Source organism: Phoxinus phoxinus (genome assembly GCF_949152265.1).
Source record: "Phoxinus phoxinus genome assembly, chromosome: 4".
In the NCBI taxonomy this organism is placed as follows: domain Eukaryota; kingdom Metazoa; phylum Chordata; class Actinopteri; order Cypriniformes; family Leuciscidae; genus Phoxinus; species Phoxinus phoxinus.
In genome coordinates this window covers 7,859,594-7,873,211 of record NC_136879.1, presented here as the reverse complement: position 1 = coordinate 7,873,211, position 13,618 = coordinate 7,859,594, and the positions used below count along the sequence as shown (strand labels likewise).

General features: G+C 39.4%; 2 protein-coding genes across 2 annotated transcripts; one reads left to right on the top strand and one right to left on the bottom strand.

The window, feature by feature from the left end:
• Nucleotides 1–2,156: 2,156 nt before the first annotated feature.
• Nucleotides 2,157–4,254, top strand: LOC306996929 (uncharacterized protein). Its single transcript, XM_079609882.1, has 2 exons — nt 2,157–2,521; nt 3,123–4,254. Exons 1-2 carry the CDS (start codon nt 2,211–2,213, stop codon nt 4,018–4,020), a joined length of 1,209 nt encoding a protein of 402 aa, XP_079466008.1. The 5' UTR covers nt 2,157–2,210; the 3' UTR covers nt 4,021–4,254.
• Nucleotides 4,255–4,839: 585 nt separating this feature from the next.
• On the bottom strand, nt 4,840–6,500 carry LOC306996881 (uncharacterized protein). Its single transcript, XM_079609794.1, has 4 exons — nt 6,259–6,500; nt 5,870–6,130; nt 5,668–5,760; nt 4,840–5,298 (listed from the first exon to the last, which is right to left on the bottom strand). The coding sequence occupies exons 1-4, from the start codon at nt 6,386–6,388 to the stop codon at nt 5,036–5,038; spliced, it is 747 nt and encodes a 248-aa protein (XP_079465920.1). The 5' UTR covers nt 6,389–6,500; the 3' UTR covers nt 4,840–5,035.
• Nucleotides 6,501–13,618: the final 7,118 nt, after the last annotated feature.

Below are 13,618 nucleotides of genomic sequence, written 5' to 3'. Positions count from 1 at the left end.
TTGATTGGTTTAAAAGTTACCTACATGGTCGGAAACAATATGTGATGATTAATAATCATATATCCCAAATGAAAGAACTTAAATACGGGGTTCCCCAAGGCTCAATATTGGGTCCATTACTCTTTAATATATATATAAATGACTTTGTGAATTCCTCTCAAGTATTTCAAAAGGTGATGTTTGCAGACGACACCAATTTGTTTTTGTCACATAAAAATTCAAGTGACTTACAAATTATTTTAAATGAAGAACTACAAAAAATTGTTGTCTGGTTCAAGTGCAATAAATTATCCCTCAACATTAAAAAAACGAATTATATAGTGTTTCAATCAAATATAAGGGCATCAGCTACAAAACAGTTTTGCCTCAATGTAGATGATGAGGAGATACTATCAACCACTTCTACAAAGTTCCTGGGGGTTCACATTGATAAATGTCTAAACTTTAAATGCCACATTGATCACTTGATACACAAGCTTTCAAAATACGTTGGTTTGTTCTTCAGAATACGGCATTATCTTACATTACCTGCTCTTCTTACCTTGTACAAAACCTTGTTCGAACCTCATATTAGTTATTGTAACGTAATTTGGTGTAATACCTACCCGAGTCACTTAAATAAATTGATAAGTCTACAAAAGAAGATAATACGAGCTATATCGTGGTCTTGGTACAACACTCCAACAAGACCTCTCTTTCACCGCTTAGGTCTCCTTCGGCTTACTGAGTTGAACATATACCACAATGCGTGTATTATGCACCAAGTAGTTAATGTGACAAACAGCAGGCTATCTCAGCTCATTCCAATTAGTAGTCCGCTTCACGCTCATGCCACTAGGAACAAACATCAAATTACTGGTAAAATCAGAAGACTTAAAAGTGCAAATTTGAGCATCATAACAAGTAGAGGCCCAAAGATTTGGAATGAGCTAGATGGCAGGCTGAAGGTGTTGAAATCTGTATCCATCTTTAAGAAAACACTAAAAAAAGAACTTTTACGCTTATATCTATAACCTTTCCAGTAGCTTACCTAGACTACAGTTGATCCTAAATGCATTGTCCTGTCCTTGTGTGTCTTATGTTGTATTGTGTATTTTCGTATGATATCATTGTTGTGTGATTGGTGTTTAGTTTAAGTATTTGTTTATAATGTATCATTTCAATATGTCCTCAGGCTCCCTATTATAAGCTTTGAATAGCTTCTCTGGGAGACCTGATTCACACATTACGATATGTGCCACTTGGTTGTGCCATCTGTCTTGATTTTATGTGTGGATGAACTAATAAAGAAAGAAAGAAAGAAAGGATGGCAGAAGCCCTTGGCAAGAGAGAGACCCCTACCACCACCACCCGCTGCAGGGAAAAAAACGCGCTCTGAAGCACAAATCAAATCAGATAAGAAAAGGACTGCTCGTCACGGTCCAAGCTCGAAAGCGCGGGGGACGGCGAGCGAACTGCAGCGCATAGCCCTGTTTTACAACGTTCAGCACCCATTCTGACACGCCCGGGATCGCTTCCCATGCATAGCTAGGGGCAGAATGGTCTCGTGTTCTGACCGCCGCACTGCGCGGGTTCGAGAAACTGAAACGGGGGTATCAGCGCGGCGCGCGCGCCCTCGTTGTCTGAATATTGCTGCTCGCTAACGACAGCTCCGGCTGTTTCACATTCAATGACTCGGTCGCTAAGGACGGAGAACAGTTTGTGGCGCGAACAGGTCATTTGTAGCCTACTGTATCTTTCAACAATGTTCGTGTTTTTTTTACTGTAGTAGAGATGATCGGTTCACGTGCGCTGTCTGATGTTGACCAATGATGTTGACAGAATGCTGTCTGTTAAATTAATTTAATTCAAACAATGTGTATATACAACTCAAAATGTAATATGAACAAAACGAATATGAACATATTCACTGGTGAAGGGGAGTAGCTTGAAGTAGCTTGTAGTATATATTTATTATGTTCTGATTGTATGGTTGTTGTTTTGTATAATTTGTGTGTTACTTATGCTGCGTTCACACCAAACGCGAATATGCGTCAAAATTCGCGCCTGCCGCGTCTGGTTATTCGCGTGACCACTTTGTGTTCATTCGCGCGTCAAGAGCGGAATTGACGCGCGTAAAAAAAAAAAGTTTGAAGCGAAATTTACCAAGTCACGCGCGTCAAGAGGCGAAAGTCAGTTTCGAGACCCGCTGGCGGCCATCTTTTTACAAGATGTCTGATGAGCGATCATTTACCGAGAGAGTCACCGCACTGTATTTACTCTGGAGAGCAGAACAGCGGCGTAGGGATCATCGTCGCCGTATTTGGGTCCACCAGACCCTTCGGAGGCGAACCCAGTTTGGCGAATTTCACCATTTGCTCCAGGAGCTGCGGCTGGATGACGGCCGGTTTCAGCGGTACTTCCGCCTGTCCCGCGCCCAGTTTGATGACCTGCTGTCCCGCATCGGAGCGAGGATCACCCTCCAGGACACCAACTACAGGCGCTCTATCCCAGCTGCGGAGCGCCTGTCCATCTGTCTTCGGTTAGTAAATGTATATGCTATTTTAAATACAGTATTTGCTATGCTATCAATATTTTTTTTAAACTGTGGTACGGATACCACTGTTGGCGCTCTTTCTAGTGATAACGTAAGTTACTCCGTTAACTGCTATAACCTAACGTTAAGTTAGACATCAACCTAGAAATTAAAATATTATATTGGCAGACGTGATACTGTCGTGTCTCTGTAATACAGTGATCTTTCTAGTGATACTGAGTTAGCTATAACCTAGACATCAACCTAGAAATTAAAATTCTATTGGCAGACGTGATACTGTCGTGTCTCTGTATAAACACAGTGATCTTTCTAGTGATACTGAGTTAGCTATAACCTAGACATTAACCTAGAAAGTGTCATGATTCTCTGTATAAACACAGTGATCTTACTAGTGATACTGAGTTAGCTATAACCTAGACATTAACCTAGAAATTAAAATATTCAGTGTCATGTTTCTCTGTATAAACACAGTGATTATTGGCATTTTAATATACCATAAACCATTTAATAGTATACCTGTTGATTGTATAGTTGAATATGTAACTACAAGTGTACTTTTAATAATATTTATAAAAATGTTTTCTAGGTTTCTTGCCACTGGGGACTCGTTCAGGACGATAGCGTCCAGCTACAGGGTTGGTGTCTCCACAGTATGCCAGATCGTCGCCCAGGTAGTGACTGCCATCTGGGACTGCCTTGTGGAGGACTACATGGCTGTGCCCACCACCGATGACTGGAGGTCCATCGCAGAGGGATTCCAGGAGCGATGGAACTTCCCTCTGTGCGTTGGAGCGGTGGATGGGAAGCATGTGGTGATGAAGGCACCCCCAAACTCAGGATCCCAGTTCCACAACTACAAGGGAACGTTCTCCATCGTTCTGCTTGCAGTTGTGGATGCGAAGTATCGCTTCCGGGTGATCGATGTTGGGGGGTACGGCAGGACCAGTGACGGTGGGATTCTGGCGAACTCCGCCTTTGGACAGGCTCTCCAGGCTGGCACACTTCACCTGCCTCCTGACCAGCATATACCTGGTGCTGAAGACAGAGGACCCCAGCCCCATGTCTTCGTGGCTGATGAGGCGTTCCCGCTGCGGAGGAACCTCATGCGGCCCTTCCCTGGACGCAGCCTTCCTCCGGAGAGACGTGTCTTCAATTACCGTCTCTCCAGAGCCAGGCTGGTGGTGGAGAACGCCTTTGGCATCCTCTCCTCACAATGGAGGATGTACCGGCGGCTCATCGAGGTCCACCCTGAAGTTGCGGAGAAGTGTGTGAAGGCGACGTGTCTTCTCCACAATTTCATGAGGTGTTCGGAGGGGAGAGAGGCACCTGCTGTGAGGGGCGCGGGACAAGCTGGAGAGGAGCCGCTGCCAGGTCTGGGTCGGGTTGCGGCAAACAACTCCTCCAGAGAGGCAGTCCGAGTGAGGGATGCCTTCATGGCACACTTCTCGGCGGAGGGAGCGGTAGCATGGCAGCCGACAGAGTAGTGTTTGAAGTCCTCCTCATGACTTCCCCACAACGGCTCTTTTAAGAGCCACCCACAAACCTATAAAGAGCATGACTATCTTAAAAGAGTTTTACCTCCATTATTTATATATTATATATATATATATATATATATATATACACACACACACACACATATGTATATATATATATATTTTTTTATTATTAAATGCAATATGTTGATTATTGGTTTGTATGTTGTTTTGTTCTGCCTCCTCTCTGTTTTGCAGGTCATGTCTGGTCTATCTGTCTGCTCTACTCCTGCTGGCCCAGTTCCAGGCTGTCAGGTCCACCACAACATGCACATTTAATAATTTTAGACCCCGAGTCAATAACTTTTTCAACGGTTTTCCACGATAATTCCACGATAATAATTCTATAGGTCTATGCCACTTCTTTGTTCAGGTTATTACTGTAAAATCTGTGATTTATTTTTGTTTTGCTGATAAATGGAGCCAGCCTCCCAAAGTATTTAACCTGTCCTGTGATTTCTTTGTTTTCCTCACACAACACTGTCCAGACACACTAAAGTATACACACTATTATAATTATTATTGTTCTGTTATTATAGTGTAGTAGACACACTACACTATAGTGTATAGTGACAGTATAGTGTAGTAGACACACTACACTATAATAATGTTTCATATAATTAAGATTTAGATATGGAATAAATAGCATTCAATACAAAATGAATGTCATATATTAAAATCAAGTTATGATGTGTTGATGATGTATATGTTGTGCATTAGAACCACACTAGGCATTGTCATATTTCAAAATAATTTATTCAGGCCAAACATAAAATAATTTGATTATAAATAAAAATATAAACTTAAAAAAAATACTATATGTACAAACTATTTACATAGAGACAGAAATAAAAAGGACCTCGCTTGGAAGGTGGAAAAGCCTCAGGGAACAAAGGAGAAGAGGAAGGAGGGCATTCTGCGTTTCCTGCAGAGCCTGCGGCCTCTATTTATTTAATTAATTAATTTAATTATTTAGTTCCAAATTTAGCACAACGGTGCTGTTTTCCATCGCCAATTTATAAATTTGAAATTTAACCATTTCTTTTGTTTGAGGCGGCATGCTCTGCAGAAAAGGCAGAAGGCTGAGGAGGAAGTGCTCGTCAGCAGACGGTGGTGGTGGTAGTGGTGGAGGTGGAGCTGGAGGACGCCTCAGGAGCTCGAGCAGCGTCTGCTCCACCTCCGACGTACCATCACGCGGCCGCCGAGTGCCTCTCCTCCTCTGTTGGCCTGTGAAATCAAAAATACAACACACAGTGCAATGAGAAGACAGAAAGATGATAATTGAAATAACACAATTGTCTAGATATTGGGAGAATAATATCTGTGCCTGTGTGAGTGACACAGCCAGTGCTTAAATACAAGTGTGAAATTATTTTGAACTTGCTTTAACATTTTACATAAAGTTATACTTCAGACATATAAACATCAGGAACATAAACATGCAAATGAACAGTAATTAAAAAGCATGCAGATGATTGGTTGCATACATTGCAATAGAATTTAGTCTGCATTTACAAATACAATGATTATTAGTGAATGTTAAAGCTATGAGTGTATACTGTACTGATGTTTTCTGCACGTGACATGTTCACACACCTGTGGGTGCAGCAGCAGGGAGCGAAGGACCAGGGACTGAGGAGACAGGAGAAGCGGCAGGGGATCTCAGATCAGCCTCTTCATCAGTAGGCTCTGTCAAGACAATATTACATGTTAATAGTCATAGAGAGATTACATTATACTCTTCATCTGTAAACAATGACAGCACATGCCTTGTAAACTGGCTTAATTGAAAACTCACCTGTTTCCGTATCCCCTACTTCCGCCTCTCCCTCTCCCTGGTCCCTGGGGTGGTTGTACTCAATGACCTGGGCCTTGACCCCCCCCATGTTACTGGTGGTCTCCCGTGGGGTAACGAAGGGGTCGAGGAATCCCAGGATCAGTGAGTACTTCCACTTCTTCACCGACCCTGCTGCTGACCCACTCCTCTTATCCATCTCCTTCCTCCTCTCCTTCAGGTACGTGTCCCTGAGGCTCTTCCATTTTTTCCTGCACATGTCCTCTGAATAAACACATTATCTTGTTTAGCGAAAAGTAGCTGTAGATTAGGGGGAAAATAGTTTTAAAAAACGGCGGGAAGGCCGTTGTACGTGACTCAAAAGTGAAATGTGTAACTTATTTACAACTTACCAGGTTGCCCAATCTCCTCACCGACACTCTTCCAAGCGAGGTCCTTTTTATTTCTGTCTCTGTATATATACGAAGTCGTGTCGTACAACTCCGGCCGACTGCTCACAGCTAAAATTATACGTTCCTCCATTTTGAATGAATGACTCTGGGCGGGCCTGCCGCCACAACATCAAGCAGGCTCCTGATTGGTTAACGCGGCGCGAATTTGACGCAGAAGTTCAGATTTTTCAACTCGGGCGGCAGACGCGAATTCGCATCAAACGCGTGAATGCACAAAAAGCACAATTCGCGCTTAACGCGCGTATCGCGCCAAACGCTCAATTCGCGTGAACTAGACGCGCGAATGAGGCGAATTCGCGTCTACCGCGCCGCGCCAAACGCCTCATTCGCGCCGCAAGAACTCCAGACGTGCGTAAACGCGCCTTACCATTGACTTAACATTGAAATCACTCGCGCCTGACGCATATTCGCGCTTGGTGTGAACGCAGCATTATGTCTTATGCTGCTGCACAACGAATTACCCCCTGGGGATAATAAAGACTCCTTGAACCTTGAAGATGTCATGTTTCAAAATCACTTGACATCACCCAACGTTCCTCTGGAGGCAAAACGTCCTCGATTAGGCTTCGGCTATGGCTCTAGGGCAGGGGTCGGCAACTGGCGGCCCGCGGGCCAAAACTGGCCCGCCAGCAATATTTTCTGGCCCGCCGGATTATTTTGGAAGTCCATTTTTTTTATTTATTTTTTTATTACTATAACGGTTTACAAATAGGCCACGTGAATCAGTGATGCGCGGGATGATCCAAAATGAGCGACGAGTGCCTGCGGTCACGAGTCATCCAAAAATATTTTTAATGATATTCGGGTCGCGGTCGGTCGGGTCGTTTGAAATAAAGATGCCAATTAAACCTTTGTAATTTATATAGTACTAGACATAATGTTCTATGAAATACATAGGTCTACACTTTATTGGCTGAATGCGCGAGGATGACGCACGAGCTCAGTCTGCAGAGATGACAGTGGGAAATCCTTATTTACCTTTTGAATGTTGAGCGCGTTATGAACAAGAGCTGACGCGGGACAAAATGCCCGATTTCCCAAAACGTTGAACTGAGCAATGCCATTGTGCCATTTTAATAGGCTACTTTTAAACGTATATAGCTCAGTAATGCAAGTTTTATGTATTTTCTGAGAGGAGGCGGGATTTTTGTTGGGAAATTCGGAGGAGAGACGCACACTTCGATTAGACTGGATAAACACATGCAGCATCTTAATTGTTAAGAAAATGAAACGAAATAAATGAATAAATCAAGCCTTTATTACAAAACACAGCATTCAGAAAAATGCGCACCCCTAGTTCCTACGTCTATGGCCCAATATGCGGGCCAGGAAGCGGGTCGGGTACAATATTTTCTTTCTTTTGTTTGCGGTCCGAGTTGCAGGCGGGTTGAAAACGTCGGTCGGGTGCGGGTTGTTTATACATTGACCCACGCATCACTGCCGTGTATCATTCGTTCAATCGTTTTTTCCCCCCCAAATTAAAACCAAAAATAAAAAAATGAAAAACGACTTGTTTTTGAGATTTGAGATTCTGAAAACGAGATCTAAATTTTTAAAGCAGGTGAACACTTTTAAGCTTTTACTTTTAAGTATTTTAAGCGGTTGCTGAATTGAACCTTGTGGGAGCGGGACGGAAAAAAACAGTCCCGCGCAGACCTCTTGTGTCCCGAATAAATAATAATTTAAAAAAGTGAATAAAGTTCAAAAGTTGAACAGTCCATTGGTAATACAATGCTAAATCAGATATATGTACAATAACATGTCCAACAATCGATTTAAATAGTACATGGGGTTTAATTTATCGTTAATTAGATGTATCCGCGACATTTTCTCGTGTGCTTAAATGGTCCAGTGGTAGAACTTTCGTCAAGTGTGTAAAAGGTCCTGGGTTCTAATCTGCATTTGTATAGTTTTTTTTTTTTTTTTTTCGTTTTTTCTTCTTCATCAAAACCGATTATGCTCATCAGTGGTTGTATATAAGTAGCCTAGTAGGGACACGTTTGTGTGCATTATATTTTGTGATTTCACCGTAACGAATAGGCCTATTCCATGTAGCTGACCCGCCATCTACTGGATAAAAAAAATATTGGCCCGCGGCCAAAGTTACTGGCCGACCCCTGCTCTAGGGTTGTTGTGAAGGTAGGGGCGGAGCATAGAGACTATGCCGTTTCTCGTCTGTGACTCTAGAGTAGACCAATTCCCTTTATGGAGGTATACTGCCCCCATCTGGTATGGAATGTGGAGTATGACTTGATTTTTTTGCCAGACAATTACACATGGCACCTTTAAAGGATAAAAAAATGACAGTAAAACTTAATGTGTCCCTGCAGAACATTCCTTTCCTCTAAAAATGAAGATAATAAAAATCTGTTTTAATAATGCAGATTTAAACTCATATAATACATATAGATATATTCACTATATATTTTTTCTTAGCATTCAATTGGCATGTTTGTTTGAAAGACCATATTGAACAGGATGTGGCAGTGTGTTTTGTCAATAAAAATAAAGAAAATTGGAAAAATGTATTTAAAATCTAAACAAGGTGAGGAAAATCAGTATTCATTGTTATAAATATAAAGTAAAATAAAACCATAGTTTTACCACTAGATGTAAGTATAACCAATTAAAACAGGGTTGTGCAATCTGTTGGTTTGAGAATGTTTTCAGATGTAAAGTTATTTTGGGGGATTCGGATAATGATGCATTGCTGAATATCTTTCGTTTTTAGTGCAGTTCCATTGTTTTCTATAATACTCTTTATTTTAAAGCATAAATACCACGTAGGTAAATGTTATTGTCTGTGTGTGCAGAATACATTTTGTTTTGTTTGGGTATTTTAATCAGCTGGGGTGTCATACCTAAATAGTTAGCAACTGTACACTTATGTAGTTAACATTAAAACATTTTACAATCAAATTAACTTAATGCTTGTATATTTATTTCATTTTTTCATATAATAATCATTGTATCTGCAGCAAAAAAAAAACAAAGTGGAATGCAAATTATCATTAATTAAACACTAATTTATGTTTTTTTAAAAGTTTTTATATATTGTTTATCAACTAGAATGCAGGAATGTGTAAGTAAATGTATCTTATTGTGTTTTTGTGTGACAGATGCCACGCACAAAGCAAAGAGGATGGTGGACCGGATGGCTTCAGATCCTGAAGAGGCTCTGCCACCTCTTAAAAAATTGGCAGAAATAACTGAACGTTGTGTGTATCACAACGGGTCTAAAAACCAGTCTGAAAACCTGTCTGAACAAGACTCTGAACAAATGTCTGAACAAGACTCTGAACAAAACTCAACTTCATTCTCTGAAATTCAACCTGAATCTCCCTCAACATCTTTACCTGCCACAAAAAATACTAACATGACCATGAAAGCTGTTTCTGATTTGTGTCCACAGAAATCTTTTATCAGAGGCTCTTTCCATCAGGGGGATAAATGTTTTGGCGACAATAGTGGCAGGCAATGTGCTTCAAACAGTTTAACTGCAATCTTGATGTGTAAGGTGAAAAATGTGTTGCGATGGACCCCGAGTGACCTGAATGATGTTCTGACGTATGTAGATGACCTGTACAGTGCCATGAGAGACGCCGGCAAAATCCACGATCCTGTGAATGGCTACATCGAAGTTGCTGAGCTGCCTGACACACACACACTGAATAATTGTTGTCTTTCAATAAACTATTCTCCTGTGTCATATACTGGGTTGTTTGGAATTAATCGATATGATGCTGGTCTGCAAGGTGTTGCCATGTCACTTGATGAAGCATTAAATAAAGTATTCCAGAGGTTTGATGCGTGTTTGGTAAACATTAAGTGCAGCTGTCAGACAAGGTTCGTGGTATGCAGTGATTGATCCACATGCACGACTCAGTAATGGAACAGTTTCAGCTCGTGGTAAGAGTGTAGTGGTTTTCCATCCCAGCATAGACTCTTTGGTCATTTATTTCAGGAGACTTGGTGCGTCCTTGAAAGCACATAATCGTCCATTTGAGGTAACGGGGGTCCAGGCAAATATGAATGACAAACACAGTCAGCATGAAAATTTGGTGTGTCATCCAGCGGTGGAGGAAAATTCCGATGCAGAAAGAGTGAGTGAAGGTGTAAGATCAAAAATGGCAAGTTGCAGTCACTCTATGATTGACTTCATAAGCACAGATCAAATACTTGTGAATGAAACATGTACACAAGAGAACCCAGGAAAGTCTTCTGAATGCCCAAGCAATGAAAATGCAGCTGAGGTTGAATTTTTCAAACTGACAGTGTTTCTTTGACTGATTTCACAAGCACAGATCAAATAAAGAATACCGGACTGTTTTCTTCCTGCCCTAGTGAAAATGCAGCTGATGTTGAATTTATTTCTCAAATTGACAGTGTTTCTTTTCATTTTACAGTACAGCAATTAACATAGCACTATTACTACAGCAATAGTCGATTAACAATACAGCAACAAAAAAGTATTTGCTTGAAGCTGAACTTAGTACACGTTGTAAAAGAACAGAATAATCCAATTGAGATCGTTGAAATGGCTGAACCCTGTGAAACCAAAGATATTGTGGGTGATGGTAACTGCTTTTTCAGATCGGTAGCTTATGCTGTAAGTGGAAGTGAACAAGAACACAGAAAACTGAGACACGCTGTTGTAACACATATACTGCAGAATGAAGGAAGGTACATTCAGTATCTCAGACAAGGGCACACTTCTGTTGCAAACTACATTGAGAGTTCAAGAATGAAATATGTCAGAACTTGGGCAACAGAGCTGGAAATACAAGCAGCCAGTGATTTAATTGGTATAGACATATTTACATACAGTCAAGATAAATGGCTTAAATATTCAGCCTCAAATGTGTCATCTAATAGTCATAGCTGTCAATACCAAGGGATTTACTTGAATCATGTAAATAGCTGTCACTATGAAGTTGTTGTATGTGTAAAGAGAAAAGATCATAGCTGTGCTTCCATTTGTAAGTCACAATTTGAAGCTTCGGTGTTTCATGCATTGTTAAAAGCTAAGTCAGACCCACGTAAGCTTTATAGAGAGAAAGTCCAATACAGCAGTAATGATAACTTAAAAGAGGTGAAAAAATGGAGACAAAGAAAAGATATCATGAACATGAAATGTACAAAGAGAAAAAAATTAAATCCAGCATTGAAAAATGCAAGCAAAATTAACAGTTTCAAGAAAAAGTTAAAAAATATAGCACAAAAAAATACGATTCAAATGATTTGCATTGTAATGCTGTGAAACAATATAGCATATGTAAGTATAGTACAGATGAAACACACAAAAAGTCTGTGAAAAACTATAGTATTCATAAATACAAGGAAAATTAAATACATAAACAGTCAGTCAAAAAGTCCAGTGTTGACAAATACAAAGAAGACATATCACACAGAGAATCTGTGAAAAAGTACAGTATTCAAAAATATAATGAAAATAAAATGCACAAGTCTAAGGTGATTGATTACAACACAGAAAAATATAAAAATGATAATAGTTTTGCCAGTAGTATTAAACTTAGAAATGTTGAAACTCGACAAGTTTCAGGCAAATCAAAAGGAAAGAGATTGACTGTGTAATTGAAGAATTTAAAGAAAAATTATCTACTGGTCCTGATTATGTCTGTTCAGTTTGTCATCGTTGCTGCTTTAAGATGCAGGTCAAACACTGTAAAATAAGTAAATATTTACAAAAATCAGTCCATGCTGGCTGTATTGCAGAAAAATGTATAACACTAGATTATCTGCATGAGTGTAATAAAAACTGCAGTAAAGATTGTGTTTATAAAAATTCTCCAACTGAATCTCTGGATTTGTCACACATGTGATAGAAAGATCAGTGAAGGTAAAATGCCTGCTGAAAGTGTAGCAAACAATCTTGCTCTGGATCCTATTCCTGTTGAATTGAGCTGTTTAAACTCTCTTGAACAACTTCTAATAGCAAAGAATATTCCATTCATGAAGATGCTGGCATTACCTCGAGGAGGACAGAATGGTGTTCATGGACCAGTGACATGTGTTCCATCTAATGTCACAGATGTAGTGAATGTTTTACCAAGATCAGAAAATAATGATTTAATGATACGAGTAAAACTTAAGAGGAAATTAACGTACAAAGGACATTATAAATACAAATTTGTACACGCTGATCATGTCAAAAGTGCTCTGGAATACTTAACTCCTTAAGTGTCACCGGCCCACCGGTGGGCCCAAATTCATTACATATTTAAAATAGTAATATCCTATACTAAACCTAAACTAATATTGACAAACTATATATAATTTGAAAGCTTACAATCTCTAGTTTTCATATTTGGTGACTGATTTTCAAAATATAATACAGAGGAAGTGTAATTTATCAATTTGCAACAATAATATTTTCATACTACTAAGGTGTTCAGTCCTTTATTTTGAAATAGTGATGAACATGAAAAATCATGAAAAAAATGGTAGAAACCTCAGTTTGTTTTCATGCCAAGAGTTCAAAAGATAGCATTTGTTCAATTATTTTAGAAAAAAAGGTCTGAAAATGTTTTAGAAATAAAGAAAAACCATATATGGAAATACAGGCGCCCTTATATGGGCAGTAATGTCAACTAGTGAAAAAGTGTGGTACTGCGCCCAAACAAAATCTTACTGAAAGCTCATTTTTTGAGATATCACCATAAAATTTAAAACACAACTTGTTCAGATTTTTGGCTTTGATTTTTGTGCAGTTTTAGAGTCACCAGGGTTTTGAAAAAATATATTTTATATAAAATATGAATAATTAATTTTTATTTTATTTTATTTTCATAAACTCCAACTTCTATAACTTTTTTTCTGTTACACTTTCTTAATTTATTTCACTTCTACAAAAATCTGCCAATTTTCTTCTTTAAAACAAGACCAATCTTACATCCATATTCCAAAGCATTCTTGAGTTACAAACATTTAAGTTCGGAAAGTGCATTTTCATGTATATTCAAAAAAAGGGGGGTGACACTTAAAAGGTTAAAAGAAAATAACAAATGGTATGAAGATGTAGAGTTTAATGAAACTTGGATTAATCCTGAGTAAAGCAGAAGAACAGGTCAATGATACAAGTGATAACAATGAAAATGATATGGAGGGATGTCAGGACATGTGTGTCGATAAAGAGCACAATATTGAGAATGAGGATGAAGAAATCACTGATGAAACACTTCATGATCGACAGCAACATGGTTTGTTTATGGATTCATGTTTACAACCAGTGGATATTGCACAACAGGTTTTTGATCAACATTTTGATGGAATTATGTCA

Excerpts from the sequence above, each read along its gene's own strand:
- LOC306996929 (XM_079609882.1), top strand. The coding sequence starts at position 2,211 with ATGTCTGATGAGCGATCATTTACCGAGAGAGTCACCGCACTGTATTTA. Across the intron at positions 2,522-3,122 it reads CGCCTGTCCATCTGTCTTCG|GTTTCTTGCCACTGGGGACT; the intron begins GTTAGTAAATGT and ends AATGTTTTCTAG.
- LOC306996881 (XM_079609794.1), bottom strand. The coding sequence starts at position 6,388 with ATGGAGGAACGTATAATTTTAGCTGTGAGCAGTCGGCCGGAGTTGTAC. Across the intron at positions 6,131-6,258 it reads TGAGGAGATTGGGCAACCTG|AGGACATGTGCAGGAAAAAA; the intron begins GTAAGTTGTAAA and ends GTGTTTATTCAG. Across the intron at positions 5,761-5,869 it reads AGTAGGGGATACGGAAACAG|AGCCTACTGATGAAGAGGCT; the intron begins GTGAGTTTTCAA and ends TTGTCTTGACAG.